The sequence below is a fragment of the Gymnoscopelus braueri genome (genome assembly GCF_963280865.1).
Source record: "Gymnoscopelus braueri genome assembly, chromosome: 17".
NCBI lineage: Eukaryota > Metazoa > Chordata > Actinopteri > Myctophiformes > Myctophidae > Gymnoscopelus > Gymnoscopelus braueri.
The window spans coordinates 27,272,336-27,288,047 of record NC_137617.1 but is presented as its reverse complement, the minus strand read 5'-3'; the positions used below and the strand labels follow the sequence as shown (position 1 = coordinate 27,288,047).

The 15,712-nt window shown below is 41.2% G+C and overlaps 1 protein-coding gene across 1 annotated transcript in view; it reads left to right on the top strand.

Moving 5' to 3' along the window:
• The window catches only part of LOC308105071 (alpha-1,6-mannosylglycoprotein 6-beta-N-acetylglucosaminyltransferase B-like), a gene marked incomplete at both ends in the record, with an annotated part of 32,150 nt that extends 17,258 nt beyond the window's left edge, over positions 1-14,892 (top strand). Inside the window, 9 exons of the mRNA XM_080455704.1 lie at positions 1,770-1,901; positions 2,439-2,572; positions 5,799-5,941; positions 6,204-6,359; positions 6,861-7,007; positions 7,141-7,257; positions 7,530-7,604; positions 8,147-8,307; positions 14,694-14,892. Coding sequence (XP_080311830.1) covers positions 1,770-1,901; positions 2,439-2,572; positions 5,799-5,941; positions 6,204-6,359; positions 6,861-7,007; positions 7,141-7,257; positions 7,530-7,604; positions 8,147-8,307; positions 14,694-14,892 — 1,264 coding nt within the window. The remainder of the gene's footprint in view (positions 1-1,769; positions 1,902-2,438; positions 2,573-5,798; positions 5,942-6,203; positions 6,360-6,860; positions 7,008-7,140; positions 7,258-7,529; positions 7,605-8,146; positions 8,308-14,693) is intronic.
• Positions 14,893-15,712: the final 820 nt, after the last annotated feature.

The window sequence follows — 15,712 nt, the reverse complement described above, 5'->3', positions numbered from 1 at the left end:
GAATGTTCGATCAGCATAGCTGAGTGGTAACAACGCATGTGGGGAACCCCAGGGTGATGTTCTCCTCTTCCATCTGTCACAGGGGGCAACGTCTTCCAGCGCAGAGACACTGCGTTGAATACATGCACTTCAGTCTCATACTGGTTCATGTTTCCTCCAAAGCAGTAGACCTTGTGTCCAACTGCTACGACACCATGGAAGTATTCATTTGGTCTTCCATTCAGATGCACCATCCATTGAAACATTTCACTCACCAACACAAATCAGTGCTGATAACTAATTTACGAGAAGACGTTGTAAGAAAGCAGGTTGATTTCTTGGTAAATCACATTTCTACCTGGGACAAGTCATTTTAAAGGACAGTCACATGGTTGTGATGATGACGTTGTGATGTCATTGCGTATGACGTCACCAAAATAAGTAAATGATTGCTTTATTACACAAACCAGTGATTTTTGCCGGACCCAGGGGGTCTGGCTTACATGAGGCTTTGTACCTGTTTTCTCCATACATGGGCATGGTCACTTTGTCCTTAGGCCCCAGCCATAAAAGTCTGTCCCCCTTTCGTCCATACGTGGGCATGTTTTGTACCTGTTTTCTCCATACATGGGCAAAGAAATGGTTTTGGTCACTTTGTCCTTAGGCCCCAGCCATAAAAGTCTTGTCCCCCTTTCGTCCATACATGGGCATGTTTTGTACCTGTTTTCTCCATACATGGGCAAAAAACAGGTTTTGGTCACTTTGTCCTTAGGCCCCAGCCATAAAAGTCTGTCCCCCTTTCGTCCATACATGGGCATAGACACAGGCTGACACGTCATGTGAAGTCTGGGTCTGGCAGAACCAGGTCTCCTGGTCTTGTTTTAATTAGCAGCTGATGACATTTTATTCCAACATCAGTCTGAAACAATCTTCACATTATCTGGCAACGTTTAACAGTAACCGTTTTTGAGCGGTGCAACCGCTCCTATAAGAGGGTCAAGGGTCAAGGAAGAAATGCCACCCTTTTTCACATTGGCCTGTTATAGCACCACCAGCAGGTCTAATTTAGCAACAACAAAAAAAATTGGAACAAAATGCCTCAAATCATGAATGCAGTGTCCGATCGCCGTGAACGACCTAAGAATAAATGGCAACCTTTTCACATTGGCCTATTATAGCGCCACCAGGAGGCCACAATAGCGTACCTGACCTGGCGGAGACCTGTGCTCAGAGGAGCACTTTTTCTAGTTTTAACTGTTTTAGTTGTTTGTTTTTAGCCAATTTTTTCTCTTACTTGTTCTTTTGTTTTAATAAAAATTAAATAAAGGTGTAAAGTGACTTTGAGTACCAGGAAAAGCACTATATAAATCAGATGTATTATTATTATTATTGTTTTACGCTCATTGTCACATGACTCCCAAGAACATGTGTAACTAATTTGGTAAAATAAATGTAATAATTCTGCAGCAAACAATGACATTTGTAGCATTAGCAAATTTGTTTTAATTACCTTGGCCTGAAGTCAAGGTAATTAAAACGATCTGCAGCGCGGAAAACATTTACGCTTCACCGGCGCGTTTCACCGCTTCAGCGCTCCTTCAACAGCCGCTGCTTCTAAATTTCGGGGCTTTTCGGCGATAGTTCTGTCTTCTTTCACTTTCTCCACGCTGTTTGGTGCCCCCCCAAGGTTGGTGCCCTGTGCTTCAGCACCTAAAGCCCTTCCGTTAAGCTGGCACTGATCATAGCCTTGGCCTGAAGTATGTGTTACTTTGTTGTGATTGGTTCCTCAGCATGATAGGCGCCGCCCCAGGCAGAGGAAGCTGTCCAATCCAGAGGCCCCTGTCCTTCGACCTCATTTATACCGACTACCATGGCCTCGCCCACCTGCAAGGAGCCATGGGGTTGGCCTTCCAGCACTATCAGTACTGCTCCTTTTAATTAAATACTTTTCAAATATTTACCTCAAATATTTAATTCTCTCCATGCTGCCTGTTTGTCTCTCTGACTGTTAGGAAAATAACTTGAGAATGGATGGCTGGATTGTCTTTAAACTGGTGGTACCTCATCAGTAGGCTGCCTTGAAGAGATTAACTTTTGGGTATAAAAGGTCAATTTCACAAGTGAAAATGGCATAATACATATCTCAGGTGCAAATGGCATATCTTGACAGATGCATAGGCTTGCATGTTTTCTCTTTTTTTTAATAAATATATCATATTGAACTTGAGTTCAAATCTCTTCGCCAATAACCGATCTACAAGCTCACATCGCATCGTGTTGTAGATCTGCCTTTTTTTGGCTAATGTTCCCCGCCGGAATGTGGATGCTGGGGTTCAAATGGCTAAACTTTATTTACGAGGTTAATATCTGAATATGCTCTTTTGCACCAATGTGGCGATCCATTGTAATGTGGGATGGCTTCTTCTCACAATCAATCTTTATTCTTCAACTCAATGCAGGTGCCGTTTCCGAATCCTGGACTCGTTCGGCACAGAGCCAGCCTTTAACCTGGGGAGCTACGCACAGAGCCATGGTTACAACACACTGTGGGGCAGCTGGGGTCTGCAGACTCTGCAGTACATGACCATGTTCCGTAAGCCTCTGTCTGTCTGTCTGTCTGTCTGTCTGTCTGTCTGTCTAGTGCAATGGGTACATTTTGTGGTGTAAAGTAACTAAGTACATGTACTCGAGTACTGTACTTAAGTACAATTTTGAGGTACTTTTACTTTACTGGAGAATTTCCAATTGTCAATACTTTTACTTCTACTCCACTACAGTACATCTCAGAGGCAAATATTGTACTTTTACTCCACTACAATTATTTGAAAACTTTAGTTACTAGTTACCTTGCAGATATAAATGATGACATTATAAAACATACAGTACATTAACCACTTTAGCCCTATTTGTATACCTAGGCTATTTGAAAATAGCTGATCTACAAGCTCACAACGCGTCGCATGTGAGCTTGTAGATCTGCTATTTTCAAACATTTTTGTACTTTTATTTTTGGTGCTTTAAGTACATTTTAAGTACACTTTTCCACCACGTCTGTCTGTCTGTCTGTCTGTCCAGTGCAACGGGTACATTTTGTGTGACTAATGACGTCATCATAGTAATGCACCTTAAACGTGTGCTTCCTACAAGCGATGTGTCACTGTGTGTCTGTGTGAAACTGCAGTGCTGAACTGATGGTGACTCTGCGATGAGTGAGATGACTCATAACACACAGCCGTGGTGCCAGACAGACCGGCACAGACACACACACACACACACACACAGAACCACAACCTACATGTATACAAGCTTACACAAGTCTTTTTTCTGACCATCACGGGGGCTGGTGATCCCTCACATACGGCCTCTCTAAGTGTCCTCAGGGTGGGAGGATTAATGGCTGAGGTTAAATAAACTTGGTGCCTAGACAGAGGCTTTCATCCCGACACCTTCTACCAGTCATCTCTCCCAGCCTGCTGAGAGACAGAGACAAGCTGGAGCGGCGTGGTTCTAAAGAGGCACTCTTCATCCCACAGCCTGAGACACACTGTTTATTTGTCCTGCTGAGGGGGAGAGGAGAAGAGGGATGTCTGCCAACCATGATGGGAGAGAGACAGAAAGACAGAGAGAGAGAGAAAGAGAGAGAGAGAGCAGTGGTGGAAAAAGTACTCAAATGTTTTACTTAAGTAAAAGTATCAATACTCCAATGTAGAAGTACTCTGTTACAAGTAAAAGTCCGGAATTCAACATTTACTTGAGTAAAAGTACAAAAGTATTGGTATCGAAATGTACTTAAAGTACCAAAAGTAAAAGTACAAAAATGTTTGAAAATAGCAGATCTACAAGCTCACAACGCGTCACGATGCGACGCGTTGTGAGCTTGTAGATCTGCTATTTTGGTTAATGTATGTTTCATAATGTAATCATTTATATCTGAAAAGTAACTAGTAACTAAAGTTTTCAAATAATTGTAGTGGAGCCTCTGAGATGTAGTGGAGTAGACGTAAAAGTACTGAAAATTGGAAATACTCCAGTAAAGTGAAAATTCCTCAAAAGTGTACTTAAGTACAGTACTTGAGTAAATGTACTTAGTTACTTTACACCACTGAGAGAGAGAGAGAGAAAGAGAGAGAGAGGGGGGGGGGGGGGGTCGAAGGGAAAAAGAAGGAAATTGATGGAAAGGAAAGAAAAGGGCAAGCTTGATGAGAAAGGTCTAGAGGAATGAGAGACATTTGCAAGAGTGTGTGGAGTTGTTTTGAAGAGGAAAAGAAGAGCATCCTTTGAGTGTGATGGATTTCAGTTGAAAGAGAGAGGAGACAGGCGCATAAACAAACAGACGGAGAGACAATCAGGCATAACAACCAAACCGAAACCCAAGACCCATGGAAACAGACACAACAAACTCATTCCTTTCGCGTTCCTCCGCTGAATCCCCCATTGACTGCATGTTTCCATCTCCGACATGTCAGCGCGTCGCTACGCTTCCCTGCTAATCTGACAGATAGGCGCGTTAAGCGGCGCTTTCTAGACAGGTGTTAGAGACGAGCGGGGACAAATGGGGCCGTTAGGCAGCGGCGGAGGAAATCCTTCACTGCCGCGAGGGCCCGTATGAGAGGAGACTTATTTGGCAGGGTCTTTTAAACAAGCACGACTGAGAAAGGAGAGGAGAGGATGGGGCGGAGATGGAGGGAAGAGAATTATTTTTGACGCATGTACGCAAACACACAGCGACACACACACACCAACACCGACACACCGACACACCGACACACACACACACACACACACACACACACACACACACACACACACACACACACACACACACACACACACACACACACACACACACACACACACACACACACACACACACACACACACACACACACACACACACACACACACACACAGCGGTGCCTATGAATACTCCCAAATGCACCGCCACCGGTGTTCGCACTCATAAGCACGCTTGTGTGCACCCGCAGACACTTGCTGACACATTCCAGTACCTGTGTTAAATAAATACTCATCTCTCACACCTTTTCTCCATAGTGTCAGAGGCCAGAGGGGGGCGGGGTGGGGGGGGGGGCATCAGGTTTAACCACCTATCTAAACAGTCAGACACAAGACCCCATAACTACAGTGCTGCTCTTCCATCAGTGACTGATCCCAGAGCACCGTTCCTTTTTTGACACAAGCTTACAGAAACTTCCAGAATGTTTTTTTTCATATACTGTATTATATGTCAGTTGCCAGCGTTCTTGCTCCTGGGTATCAATGCTATACCTGTCCAAAAGTCCTTCTCTTCTTGTTTTTTAAAAGAATATGACCACATAGGTGTTTTCCATCACAGATTCTGTGTTTCCAACAGGATGTCTCATACACAGAGTCCACAGAGAAGAACTGTCATGGTTAACATAAAGCACAGTAATTGCTGGTCCCTCTTGCTAATGATAGATGTTAGTGGGAGAACTTGACAGTGAATGTGGACGTTCACACACTTATCAAATAAACACAGTGGCGCACGTTTTCATCACCGCTAGAGATACTGTATAGTACAGAGTGGAAACGGGCGGAGAGGCAGGTTTGTGGTCATTCCTTCCAAAACAGACACCCTCTCTAGGGTTCTTCTTTGGAGAATACAGGTGTAGATGAAGTTCACCAAAACAAACATTTGTCTGGGTTTCCTTTCCTATTACAGAATTGGCAGTATTTTGTGGGAAAATGTCTAAAATGGCCTGGTCTTCCATACTACATGCACAAATAGAAATACAAAGGACTGAATCGTGGCTGACTTCTCTGTGTTCCATTGTCTGCAGCCCATACTCCTGATAACTCTTTTCTGGGATTTGTGAGCGAGGACGCGATAAAGGAGGAGGTGAACAAGGAACAGCTGGAACGTAAAGACAACAGGAAGGAGAACATAGCAGTTGTCTATGGCAAACAGGACTACATGTGGCAGGTAATGGTCAACCAATAAGCAGTATCCCCCAAATCGACAAATATACTTCCATTTTGAGGCTCATTTTGGGGCTCATATGAGACAGGATTTCACATTCTCATGTTAAACGTAATAATGTAATGTCTTGTATTGCCCAAGCCTAACCCTGGCAGTTCAGCCTTCCTTTGTTTTGCCACAGCAAATGAGAAACACTCATTTATCTCTCTCTCTCTCTCTCTCTCTCTCTCTCTCTCTCTCTCTCGCTGGTGTGTTTGTCTACCAGGGTAAGGCTGAATATGTGCACGTCATTAGTGAGGCGTTGGAGACCCATGCCACAGTGTACCAGCCTCCAGGACATCCAGCCACGCTGCCCAGCTCTGTGATAAACCACGGCCTACTGACCCAGGAACAGTTCTTACAGCTGCTCCAGAGAGCCAAGGTCAGAGGATGTGAACTCATCCCAGACCTTAGTTATGAATGGGATATCACTCTGAATCTGAGAGGGGCACCAGAAAGATGTCTGGTTTTCACTGTAGCTGTTCATACATACTGTATGGCTATCTGTCAAAAGGATAAAACACAAAAAAAAAGCCCAGGAGCTTATCTCCATTGTGATCCTTTGAGTGCAAATGTGTGCGTAAACTGAGGGACCTTGGACTTCAGGTGAATGAACTACCTCAGAATCAGAATATGTCTTTTGCAAAATATTTTCACATACAAGGACGTTACCTGGTGCAAAGAAACGCAAACAGTCTAGTCCCTAACACTGTAGTTGAGAACCATCGTTCTGAACAATTATCAAAGCCATCAACTGATATTTAATCATGTCTTGTGTCCAAATAAGTGAAATGTCCCCATCCAAATCCATATTTACCTTAGCAGAGGACAGTGGGCTACTATAATCTAACTATATATTGTCTGTAACTCCCTTCCCTCTCAGGTGTTTGTAGGCCTTGGGTTCCCCTATGAGGGTCCAGCTCCCCTGGAAGCCATAGCGCTTGGCTGCATCTTCATTCAGCCACACTTCAATCCACCGCGATCTGCAGAAAACAGTGATTTTTACAAAGGCAAACCCACCACGAGACAGGTATTTCTGTAGATGGAATGTTGGAATTTGTATCTATTTTAGAGTTAAAATGTTACCATCTTGGTCTTCATTGCAATTTTAAAACACATAGGAATGGCTGTATATCTCTTCTTTGTGTTTCCGTGTGCCCTAGATCTCCTCCCAGCATCCCTATGCAGAGGACTTCATTGGTAAACCCTACGTGTGGACAGTGGACATGACCAATAAGACTGAAGTACAGGAGACAGTCAAGGCTATTCTAAACACAGAGGTACTTTCCAGAACTCACATGCTTAACAGCATTAACCCTGGCGTCCCATTGTTTAAAAAAAACAAACGTTTGAATATAAATGTAATCTGTAATGTAATTGTTTTTCAAGAATAGCAAAAATGAGTTATTTATCATTATATATATAAAATAAGTATATAAGTATATAAGGCTTAAATGTTTAATTAGCCTACCATAGCACACAAACACATTCGCGTGTGCACGCGCAGCACACATTCTCCGCCAAAAACAGATGAAGCTGTGTGTGTTTACAGGTCAAGCCATTCACCCCTCGAGAGTTTACATGTGATGGAATGCTGGAGAGAGTTAACGCCTACATCACTTACCAGGTAAAATGCATTAAACCAGCAATAATAATACACCTGTCAACAATTTGTTGAACGTTAACGTTTAATGGTATATTATTTATGATTTGCATGGTTCAAGCTATCTTGGTACTGAACTGTATGACGTTTCATTCAAATCTGACCCTCGCAGGTAGGAGGTGCACGACAGGTGGACAGACCATAGGGCCATGCCCCCCAATTTGAGATGGGGGGACACAAAAACAGCTTTAACCACATGAACCCTAGTATCCCTATTCTGAGGATAACATTTGGCGAAAATAAGGAGAAAAAGGAGGGGGCCTAGTATAGACGTCTATAGGGGACTCCGGTCAATATACCAAAGTACCTGTATGTAGGATTTAAGTAGTTAAAATGTGCCTCCCAATCAAATCTTTCCCGGCCTCACAGGTATTTGACCTTGCAACTTCAGTCCTGTGTTTTGAAATTAAATGTGAGCTTTCATGATCAGTCATTGCTTACAGCACAAGACAAGAGTATACACTAACCCCTTACCATTTCCATTTTCATTCTGTACTTCCATCCAGAACTTCTGCAGTGCGTCTTCTCCCACCTGGCCACCTGAGGTCGCTCTGAGGGCACACCTGGGCCCCCTGGGTCAGTCGTGTGTGAGCGTGTGTCGGCGCTCCTCTTTAGTGTGTGATGCTGCTCTCTTTCACCACCTCAACAGCCCCGATGCCTTCGTCAGGTGAGAGAACTGCAGACATACAGAAGACCATGTGGTCAGTCACCCCTCCTGGTTCTCGAGATCCCCTACTGATTGGACCAATTATTACCATTATAAACATACTAATCTGCTTATAACACTGTATAATTGTAGTTACTAGAAAAACTGCGGCCTACTCGGGGCCATGCGAGTATGGAATGCTAAACCTGCCGTATCTAGATATAAATACATAAATAAATAAATGCATTTATAAAGCAAGAAATGCTCAAGTAAATAAATAATTGTGCAAAGAAATATACAATTAAATATTGAAATGTATTCATTTATGTGACCATTTATGTATTTATTTATTTATTTATATATTTATGTATTTATTTAATTATTCATTTATTTTTATATTTATGTTTTTATTTATGTTTTTAATTATTTATGTATTTATTTATTGATTTATACATATATGTATTTATTTATGTATTTATTTCCTTATTTATTTACGTATTTATTTATTTAATTATTTATTTAAACATTTAATTATTTATTTATTTCCTTATTTATCTACGTATTTATTTATTTCCTTATTTATCTACGTATTTATTTATTTAATTATTTATTTAAACATTTAATTATTTATTTAAACATTTAATTATTTAATTATTTAAACATTTATTTAAACATTTATTTAAACATTTATTTAAACATTTATTTCATGCCGTATTTCATTGACGGTATGTTAATGAGGGGGCGTGTCTTGCCGTCCCATTCAGGCTTTAGCAATCAAACCCAGAGCGATCAAACACCAAAAAAATAACTTCCAGCCTAATACAGCTGGTCAGTGGTCAAATGTATTAATATTTTGTTGATGATGATAACTGCGTTTATGTTCATAATAATTTGGTTTGATTTGATAAATTAACAAATAACAATGAAAGCCATAATATATTTAAAAATATGAAGCAAAACTAAATAATATATAACAATAAATAAATGCTTGGGGATAATCCCCAACATGTTCATAGGAAGAAATGAAGAAATGAAGACTTACTCCTAAGACTTACTCCTTACTCCTACCCCCTTCGTATATATCCTTCCTGATTCATATAAACAATTACAATTTTAAATCTATATCATAAATCCTATGATATCTGTATAAATTAAATATATATTTCAAAAAATCTTATACATATGATATTTACACACACATATTTATTACAGAGAAAACAGAACCGAATGTTTGTGCAATCATCACACAGTAGCCTACTGTTACTGTATGTATATTAAACATATCATATTCATCTGCAGTCATCCATCACACAGTTGTTCTATTAAATAAATGATATTAATGTCTATTATGGCTGTTTTGGACGACTGGGCACCTGGACATCTGGGCACTATGGTACATGTGGGCACCTGTACAACTGGGCACTAGGTACATGTGGGCACCTGGAGAACTGGGCACTATGGACATGTGGGCACCTGTACAACTGGGCACTAGGGACATGTGGGCACTTGGAGAGGTGGGCACCAAAACCATCTGGGCACTAGGGACATGTGGGCACCTGGACAAGTGGGCACTATGGACATGTGGGCACCTGTACAACTGGGCACTAGGTACATGTGGGCACCTGGACAACTGGGCACTGGGGACATGTGGGCACTATGGACATGTCGGCACCTGGACAACTGGGCACTAGTGACATCTGGGCACCATATTTTTGGGACGACTGGGCACCTGGACATCTGGGCACTAGGGATATCTGGGCACTAGGTACATGTGGGCACCTGGACAACTGGGCACTAGGGACATCTGGGCACCTGGACAAGTGGGCAATTAGGGGTGGAGACATCTGGGCACTAGGTACATGTGGGCACCTGGACAACTGGGCATTAGGGACATGTGGGCACCTTGACAACTGGCACTAGGGACATGTGGGCACCTGGAGAGGTGGGCACCAAAACCATCTGGGCACTAGGGACATGTGGGCAACTGGGCACCTGCCGTTCTAAAAATGGTACCACCTGGACAGGTGGGCACCTTGACAACTGGGCACCAAAGCCATCTGGGCACCATGGACATGTGGGCACTAGGGACATGTGGGCACCTGGAGAGGTGGGCACCAAAACCATCAGGGCACTAGGGACATGTGGGCAACTGGGCACCCGCCGTTCTAAAAATGGTTTATGCCACTTTTCAAGGTTAATACCATGGTATGTTGTTTTATATAATGGCTTATACCGTATTTTTTAAATGGTATGCCTTTCCAAAACGGTATGTGCCTTTCCAAACCGGTATGCACCATTCCTGGGAGTGGTATGCTGTTCCAAAATTGGTTTATACCACTTTTTAAATGGTATGTCGTTTTATATATAATTATCTATAATAACACTATTGTAGTGGCTATTTACTAACAATAAAAACTCAAAAGCGACTGAGGCACCAGGCAGCGAATCTTATGCAGATCAGGGGGTAATTGGAATGAGTCCATTGTCCAGACAGGCAGCGAAGTTTTGTGGTATTTATTTAGCTCTCCAAGATGAACAATATAGAAAAAGGATGTTGAAATGTTTGCACATTATAATCAAAACACTATAATAATAATAATAATAATAATAATAATAATATTAATAATACTAATACTAATACTAATACTAATACTAATACTAATAATAATAATTACCATTATTATTGTTATTATTTTATAAATTATGATGAATTATTTTGTATTATTATTATTATGTATTATTAGTAGTATTAATAATTATTATTAACATTAGGCCAATACATGTATCCACACAGCTTATAGCATTCAGTAACACTAGGTATAACTGCAGAATTAAATAACCCCTGTAGGCCTATTAATCATTAGCCCAAAATAAGTGTATAATTGTATTATCTAACACAATAATAATTATTATTGATAATTGAATATTGATTATTATTGTTATTATTATAAAAAATAGGCCAACACATGCATCCACACAATAATGAATATGACCATTCAGTAAAACTGGTATAATTGAAGTAACCTGTTAAATATGTATTCATTATTAACCACCCACTGTGTATAATGAAATCTTACTGCATGTCTTCATACTATCATAAAGGCACACAGTTGCTCTAATCCACACCAAACTGGGAACAAACACTGTTCAGGGGTCTGCCATGACAATAGTCCCAGCAGGGGCCACGTGTGCCCACCACAAGCCCCAAGGGGAACCCATAGGGCCAGGGAGGCGCACCATTGCTCCAATCTGCACAAAATGTGGCAGAAACACTGATCAGGGGACCACCATGACAATAGTCACACTAAAAATGCACATAGATGTATAGATGTATACACAAAAGTATACCCACACATTATTACTGTCATTTATTCAATCAGACTGACTTTGTATATTATCTCTAGTAATATTACATAAGTGTAGAGGGGACTTCAACGTTTTTCCAGGCGAGGGACCCTCGCTGAGAGAGAGATGAGGCAGGGACCCCCTTTGCTGAGAGAGAGATGAAGCAGGGCCCCCCTTAGCTGAGAAAGAGATGAAACGGGGACCGCCATAGCTAAGATGGAGATAAATCAGGCACCCCCTTACCTGAAATATTATTATCATGGACACAAAATACAATACATAATGCATTTGCAAAGATTAGGGCAAGACAGACAGACAGAGAGAGAGACAGACAGACAGACAGACAGACAGACAGACAGACAGACAGACAGACAGACAGACAGACAGACAGACAGACAGACAGACAGACAGACAGACAGACGGACAGACTACTAGTTATAGCCATTTAAGTCAAACACTGCTGTAACACTGTTATGGTGCCACATCTATGTGCATTTTTAGTGTGACTATTGTCATGGTGGTCCCCTGATCAGTGTTTCTGCCACATTTTGTGCAGATTGGAGCAATGGTGCGCCTCTCTGGCCCTATGGGTTCCCCTTGGGGCTTGTGGTGGGCACACGTGGCCCCTGCTGGGACTATTGTCATGGCAGACCCCTGAACAGTGTTTGTTCCCAGTTTGGTGTGGATTAGAGCAACTGTGTGCCTTTATGATAGTATGAAGACATGCAGTAAGATTTCATTATACACAGTGGGTGGTTAATAATGAATACATATTTAACAGGTTACTTCAATTATACCAGTTTTACTGAATGGTCATATTCATTATTGTGTGGATGCATGTGTTGGCCTATTTTTTATAATAATAACAATAATAATCAATATTCAATTATCAATAATAATAATTATTGTGTTAGATAATACAATTATACACTTATTTTGGGCTAATGATTAATAGGCCTACAGGGGTTATTTAATTATGCAGTTATACCTAGTGTTACTGAATGCTGTAAGCTGTGTGGATACATGTATTGGCCTAATGTTAATAATAATTATTAATACTACTAATAATACATAATAATAATAATACAAAATAATTCATCATAATTCATAAAATAATAACAATAATAATGGTAATTATTATTATTAGTATTAGTATTAATATTATTAATATTATTATTATTATTATTATTATTATTATTATAGTGTTTTGATTATAATGTGCAAACATTTCAACATCCTTTTTCTATATTGTTCATCTTGGAGAGCTAAATAAATACCACAAAACTTCGCTGCCTGTCTGGACAGTGGACTCATTCCAATTACCCCCTGATCTGCATAAGATTCGCTGCCTGGTGCCTCAGTCGCTTTTGAGTTTTTATTGTTAGTAAATAGCCACTACAATAGTGTTATTATAGATAATTATATATAAAACGACATACCATTTAAAAAGTGGTATAAACCAATTTTGGAACAGCATACCACTCCCAGGAACGGTGCATACCGGTTTGGAAAGGCACATACCGTTTTGGAAAGGCATACCATTTAAAAAATACGGTATAAGCCATTATATAAAACAACATACCATGGTATTAACCTTGAAAAGTGGCATAAACCATTTTTAGAACGGCGGGTGCCTAGTTGCCCACATGTCCCTAGTGCCCAGATGGTTTTGGTGCCCACCTCTCCAGGTGCCCACATGTCCATGGTGCCCAGATGGCTTTGGTGCCCAGTTGTCAAGGTGCCCACCTGTCCAGGTGGTACCATTTTTAGAACGGCGGGTGCCCAGTTTCCCACATGTCCCTAGTGCCCAGATGGTTTTGGTGCCCACCTCTCCAGGTGCCCACATGTCCCTAGTGCCAGTTGTCAAGGTGCCCACATGTCCCTAATGCCCAGTTGTCCAGGTGCCCACATGTACCTAGTGCCCAGATGTCTCCACCCCTAATTGCCCACTTGTCCAGGTGCCCAGATGTCCCTAGTGCCCAGTTGTCCAGGTGCCCACATGTACCTAGTGCCCAGATATCCCTAGTGCCCAGATGTCCAGGTGCCCAGTCGTCCCAAAAATATGGTGCCCAGATGTCACTAGTGCCCAGTTGTCCAGGTGCCGACATGTCCATAGTGCCCACATGTCCCCAGTGCCCAGTTGTCCAGGTGCCCACATGTACCTAGTGCCCAGTTGTACAGGTGCCCACATGTCCATAGTGCCCACTTGTCCAGGTGCCCACATGTCCCTAGTGCCCAGATGGTTTTGGTGCCCACCTCTCCAAGTGCCCACATGTCCCTAGTGCCCAGTTGTACAGGTGCCCACATGTCCATAGTGCCCAGTTCTCCAGGTGCCCACATGTACCTAGTGCCCAGTTGTACAGGTGCCCACATGTACCATAGTGCCCAGATGTCCAGGTGCCCAGTCGTCCAAAACAGCCATAAACATTAATATCATTTATTTAATAGAACAACTGTGTGATGGATGACTGCAGATGAATATGATATGTTTAATATACATACAGTAACAGTAGGCTACTGTGTGATGATTGCACAAACATTCGGTTCTGTTTTCTCTGTAATAAATATGTGTGTAAATATCATATGTATAAGATTTTTTGAAATATATATTTAATTTATACAGATATCATAGGATTTATGATATAGATTTAAAATTGTAATTGTTTATATGAATCAGGAAGGATATATACGAAGGGGGTAGGAGTAAATACGTCTTCATTTCTTCATTTCTTCCTATGAACATGTTGGGGATTATCCCCAAGCATTTATTTATTGTTATATATTATTTAGTTTTGCTTCATATTTTTAAATATATTATGGCTTTCATTGTTATTTGTTAATTTATCAAATCAAACCAAATTATTATGAACATAAACGCAGTTATCATCATCAACAAAATATTAATACATTTGACCACTGACCAGCTGTATTAGGCTGGAAGTTATTTAATATAATAATAATATATTATAATAATAAAAAAATCAAATGTTCCCCAAGGGAATAATAAAGTATAACCCAACTTAACTAAACTTCATCAAATTCCTGCTGTTTTCCTTGTATAGACTGGGGCTGGGTTGCTCCAACATGGAGCAGGAAGTCAACCACCTGTTTCCTGCCTACAGCCCCTGGGGTCGCCGCTGTGGCCTGCAACAAGAGCTGCTGCTATTCAGCTGCGCTGGCTCGGATGCTGCGCTCCGCAGGCTGTGTCCCTGCAGAGCACATCTACCTGGACAGGTGGCACTGTGTCCTGACTGTGTCTAGGAAAAAGCTAAATGTGAGGACTCAAGGGAATAAAGTTGGTAAATATAAAGCACCAAAGAAGAGCCATGTGTAGGCAAAGACTCCAACTGCACCAAAGAAGAGGCTTGTTTGCACGAGGATAACTCACAGCCTTGCCCGTTCTGCTGAAAGCTTAAACAATGTCACATTTAAGCTCATGAAAAGTCAATCTATACAACCTTCACTGCCACAGATTTCCAAAATGAGGCTCCGACGACCCCATGTCATCTCTCTTTATGGATAGAATATAAGTATGAAAATAATTTCTTAAAAACACTGGACAAAGCTCATTACAAAAACAATATCTATTTGCTGTTTATTACAGACTATTTCTGAACCCATTTGAGAACCCATGCCAAAAGTATCATTTGCAATAGCAGGTATGGCAGGTGGCGGAGATTTATTGGTTTTGTCAGGGGCTAATGTGTTTTGGCAAAACCATCCTCCTGCCTTTCTTATCTTAATCCATTAAGCTTTATGTCTACAGTCCACCTGCTCAAATTTCAGGGCGTGCAAACAAACTTGGAGATTTGTCTTCCCCTCTTAATCTGATCGGCCAAAAGGAACTTTCCATGGGGATTTGGACAGAGGATGCCTTTAAAATGAAAATGAAAGCCATTATGAGGAACCAAAAACTCATATCCTTACTTGAAATATAAAAGGTTGAAGACCTGATTGAGATCGGATGCTTCATTGCATCTAAATGTGAATTCTCTAAATATGATCCATCCTTCTCTTGCAACCTTTCCTTGACTCCTTGAGGGAAATCGAATAGATCAATGAAAGGACACATTGCAAAGAA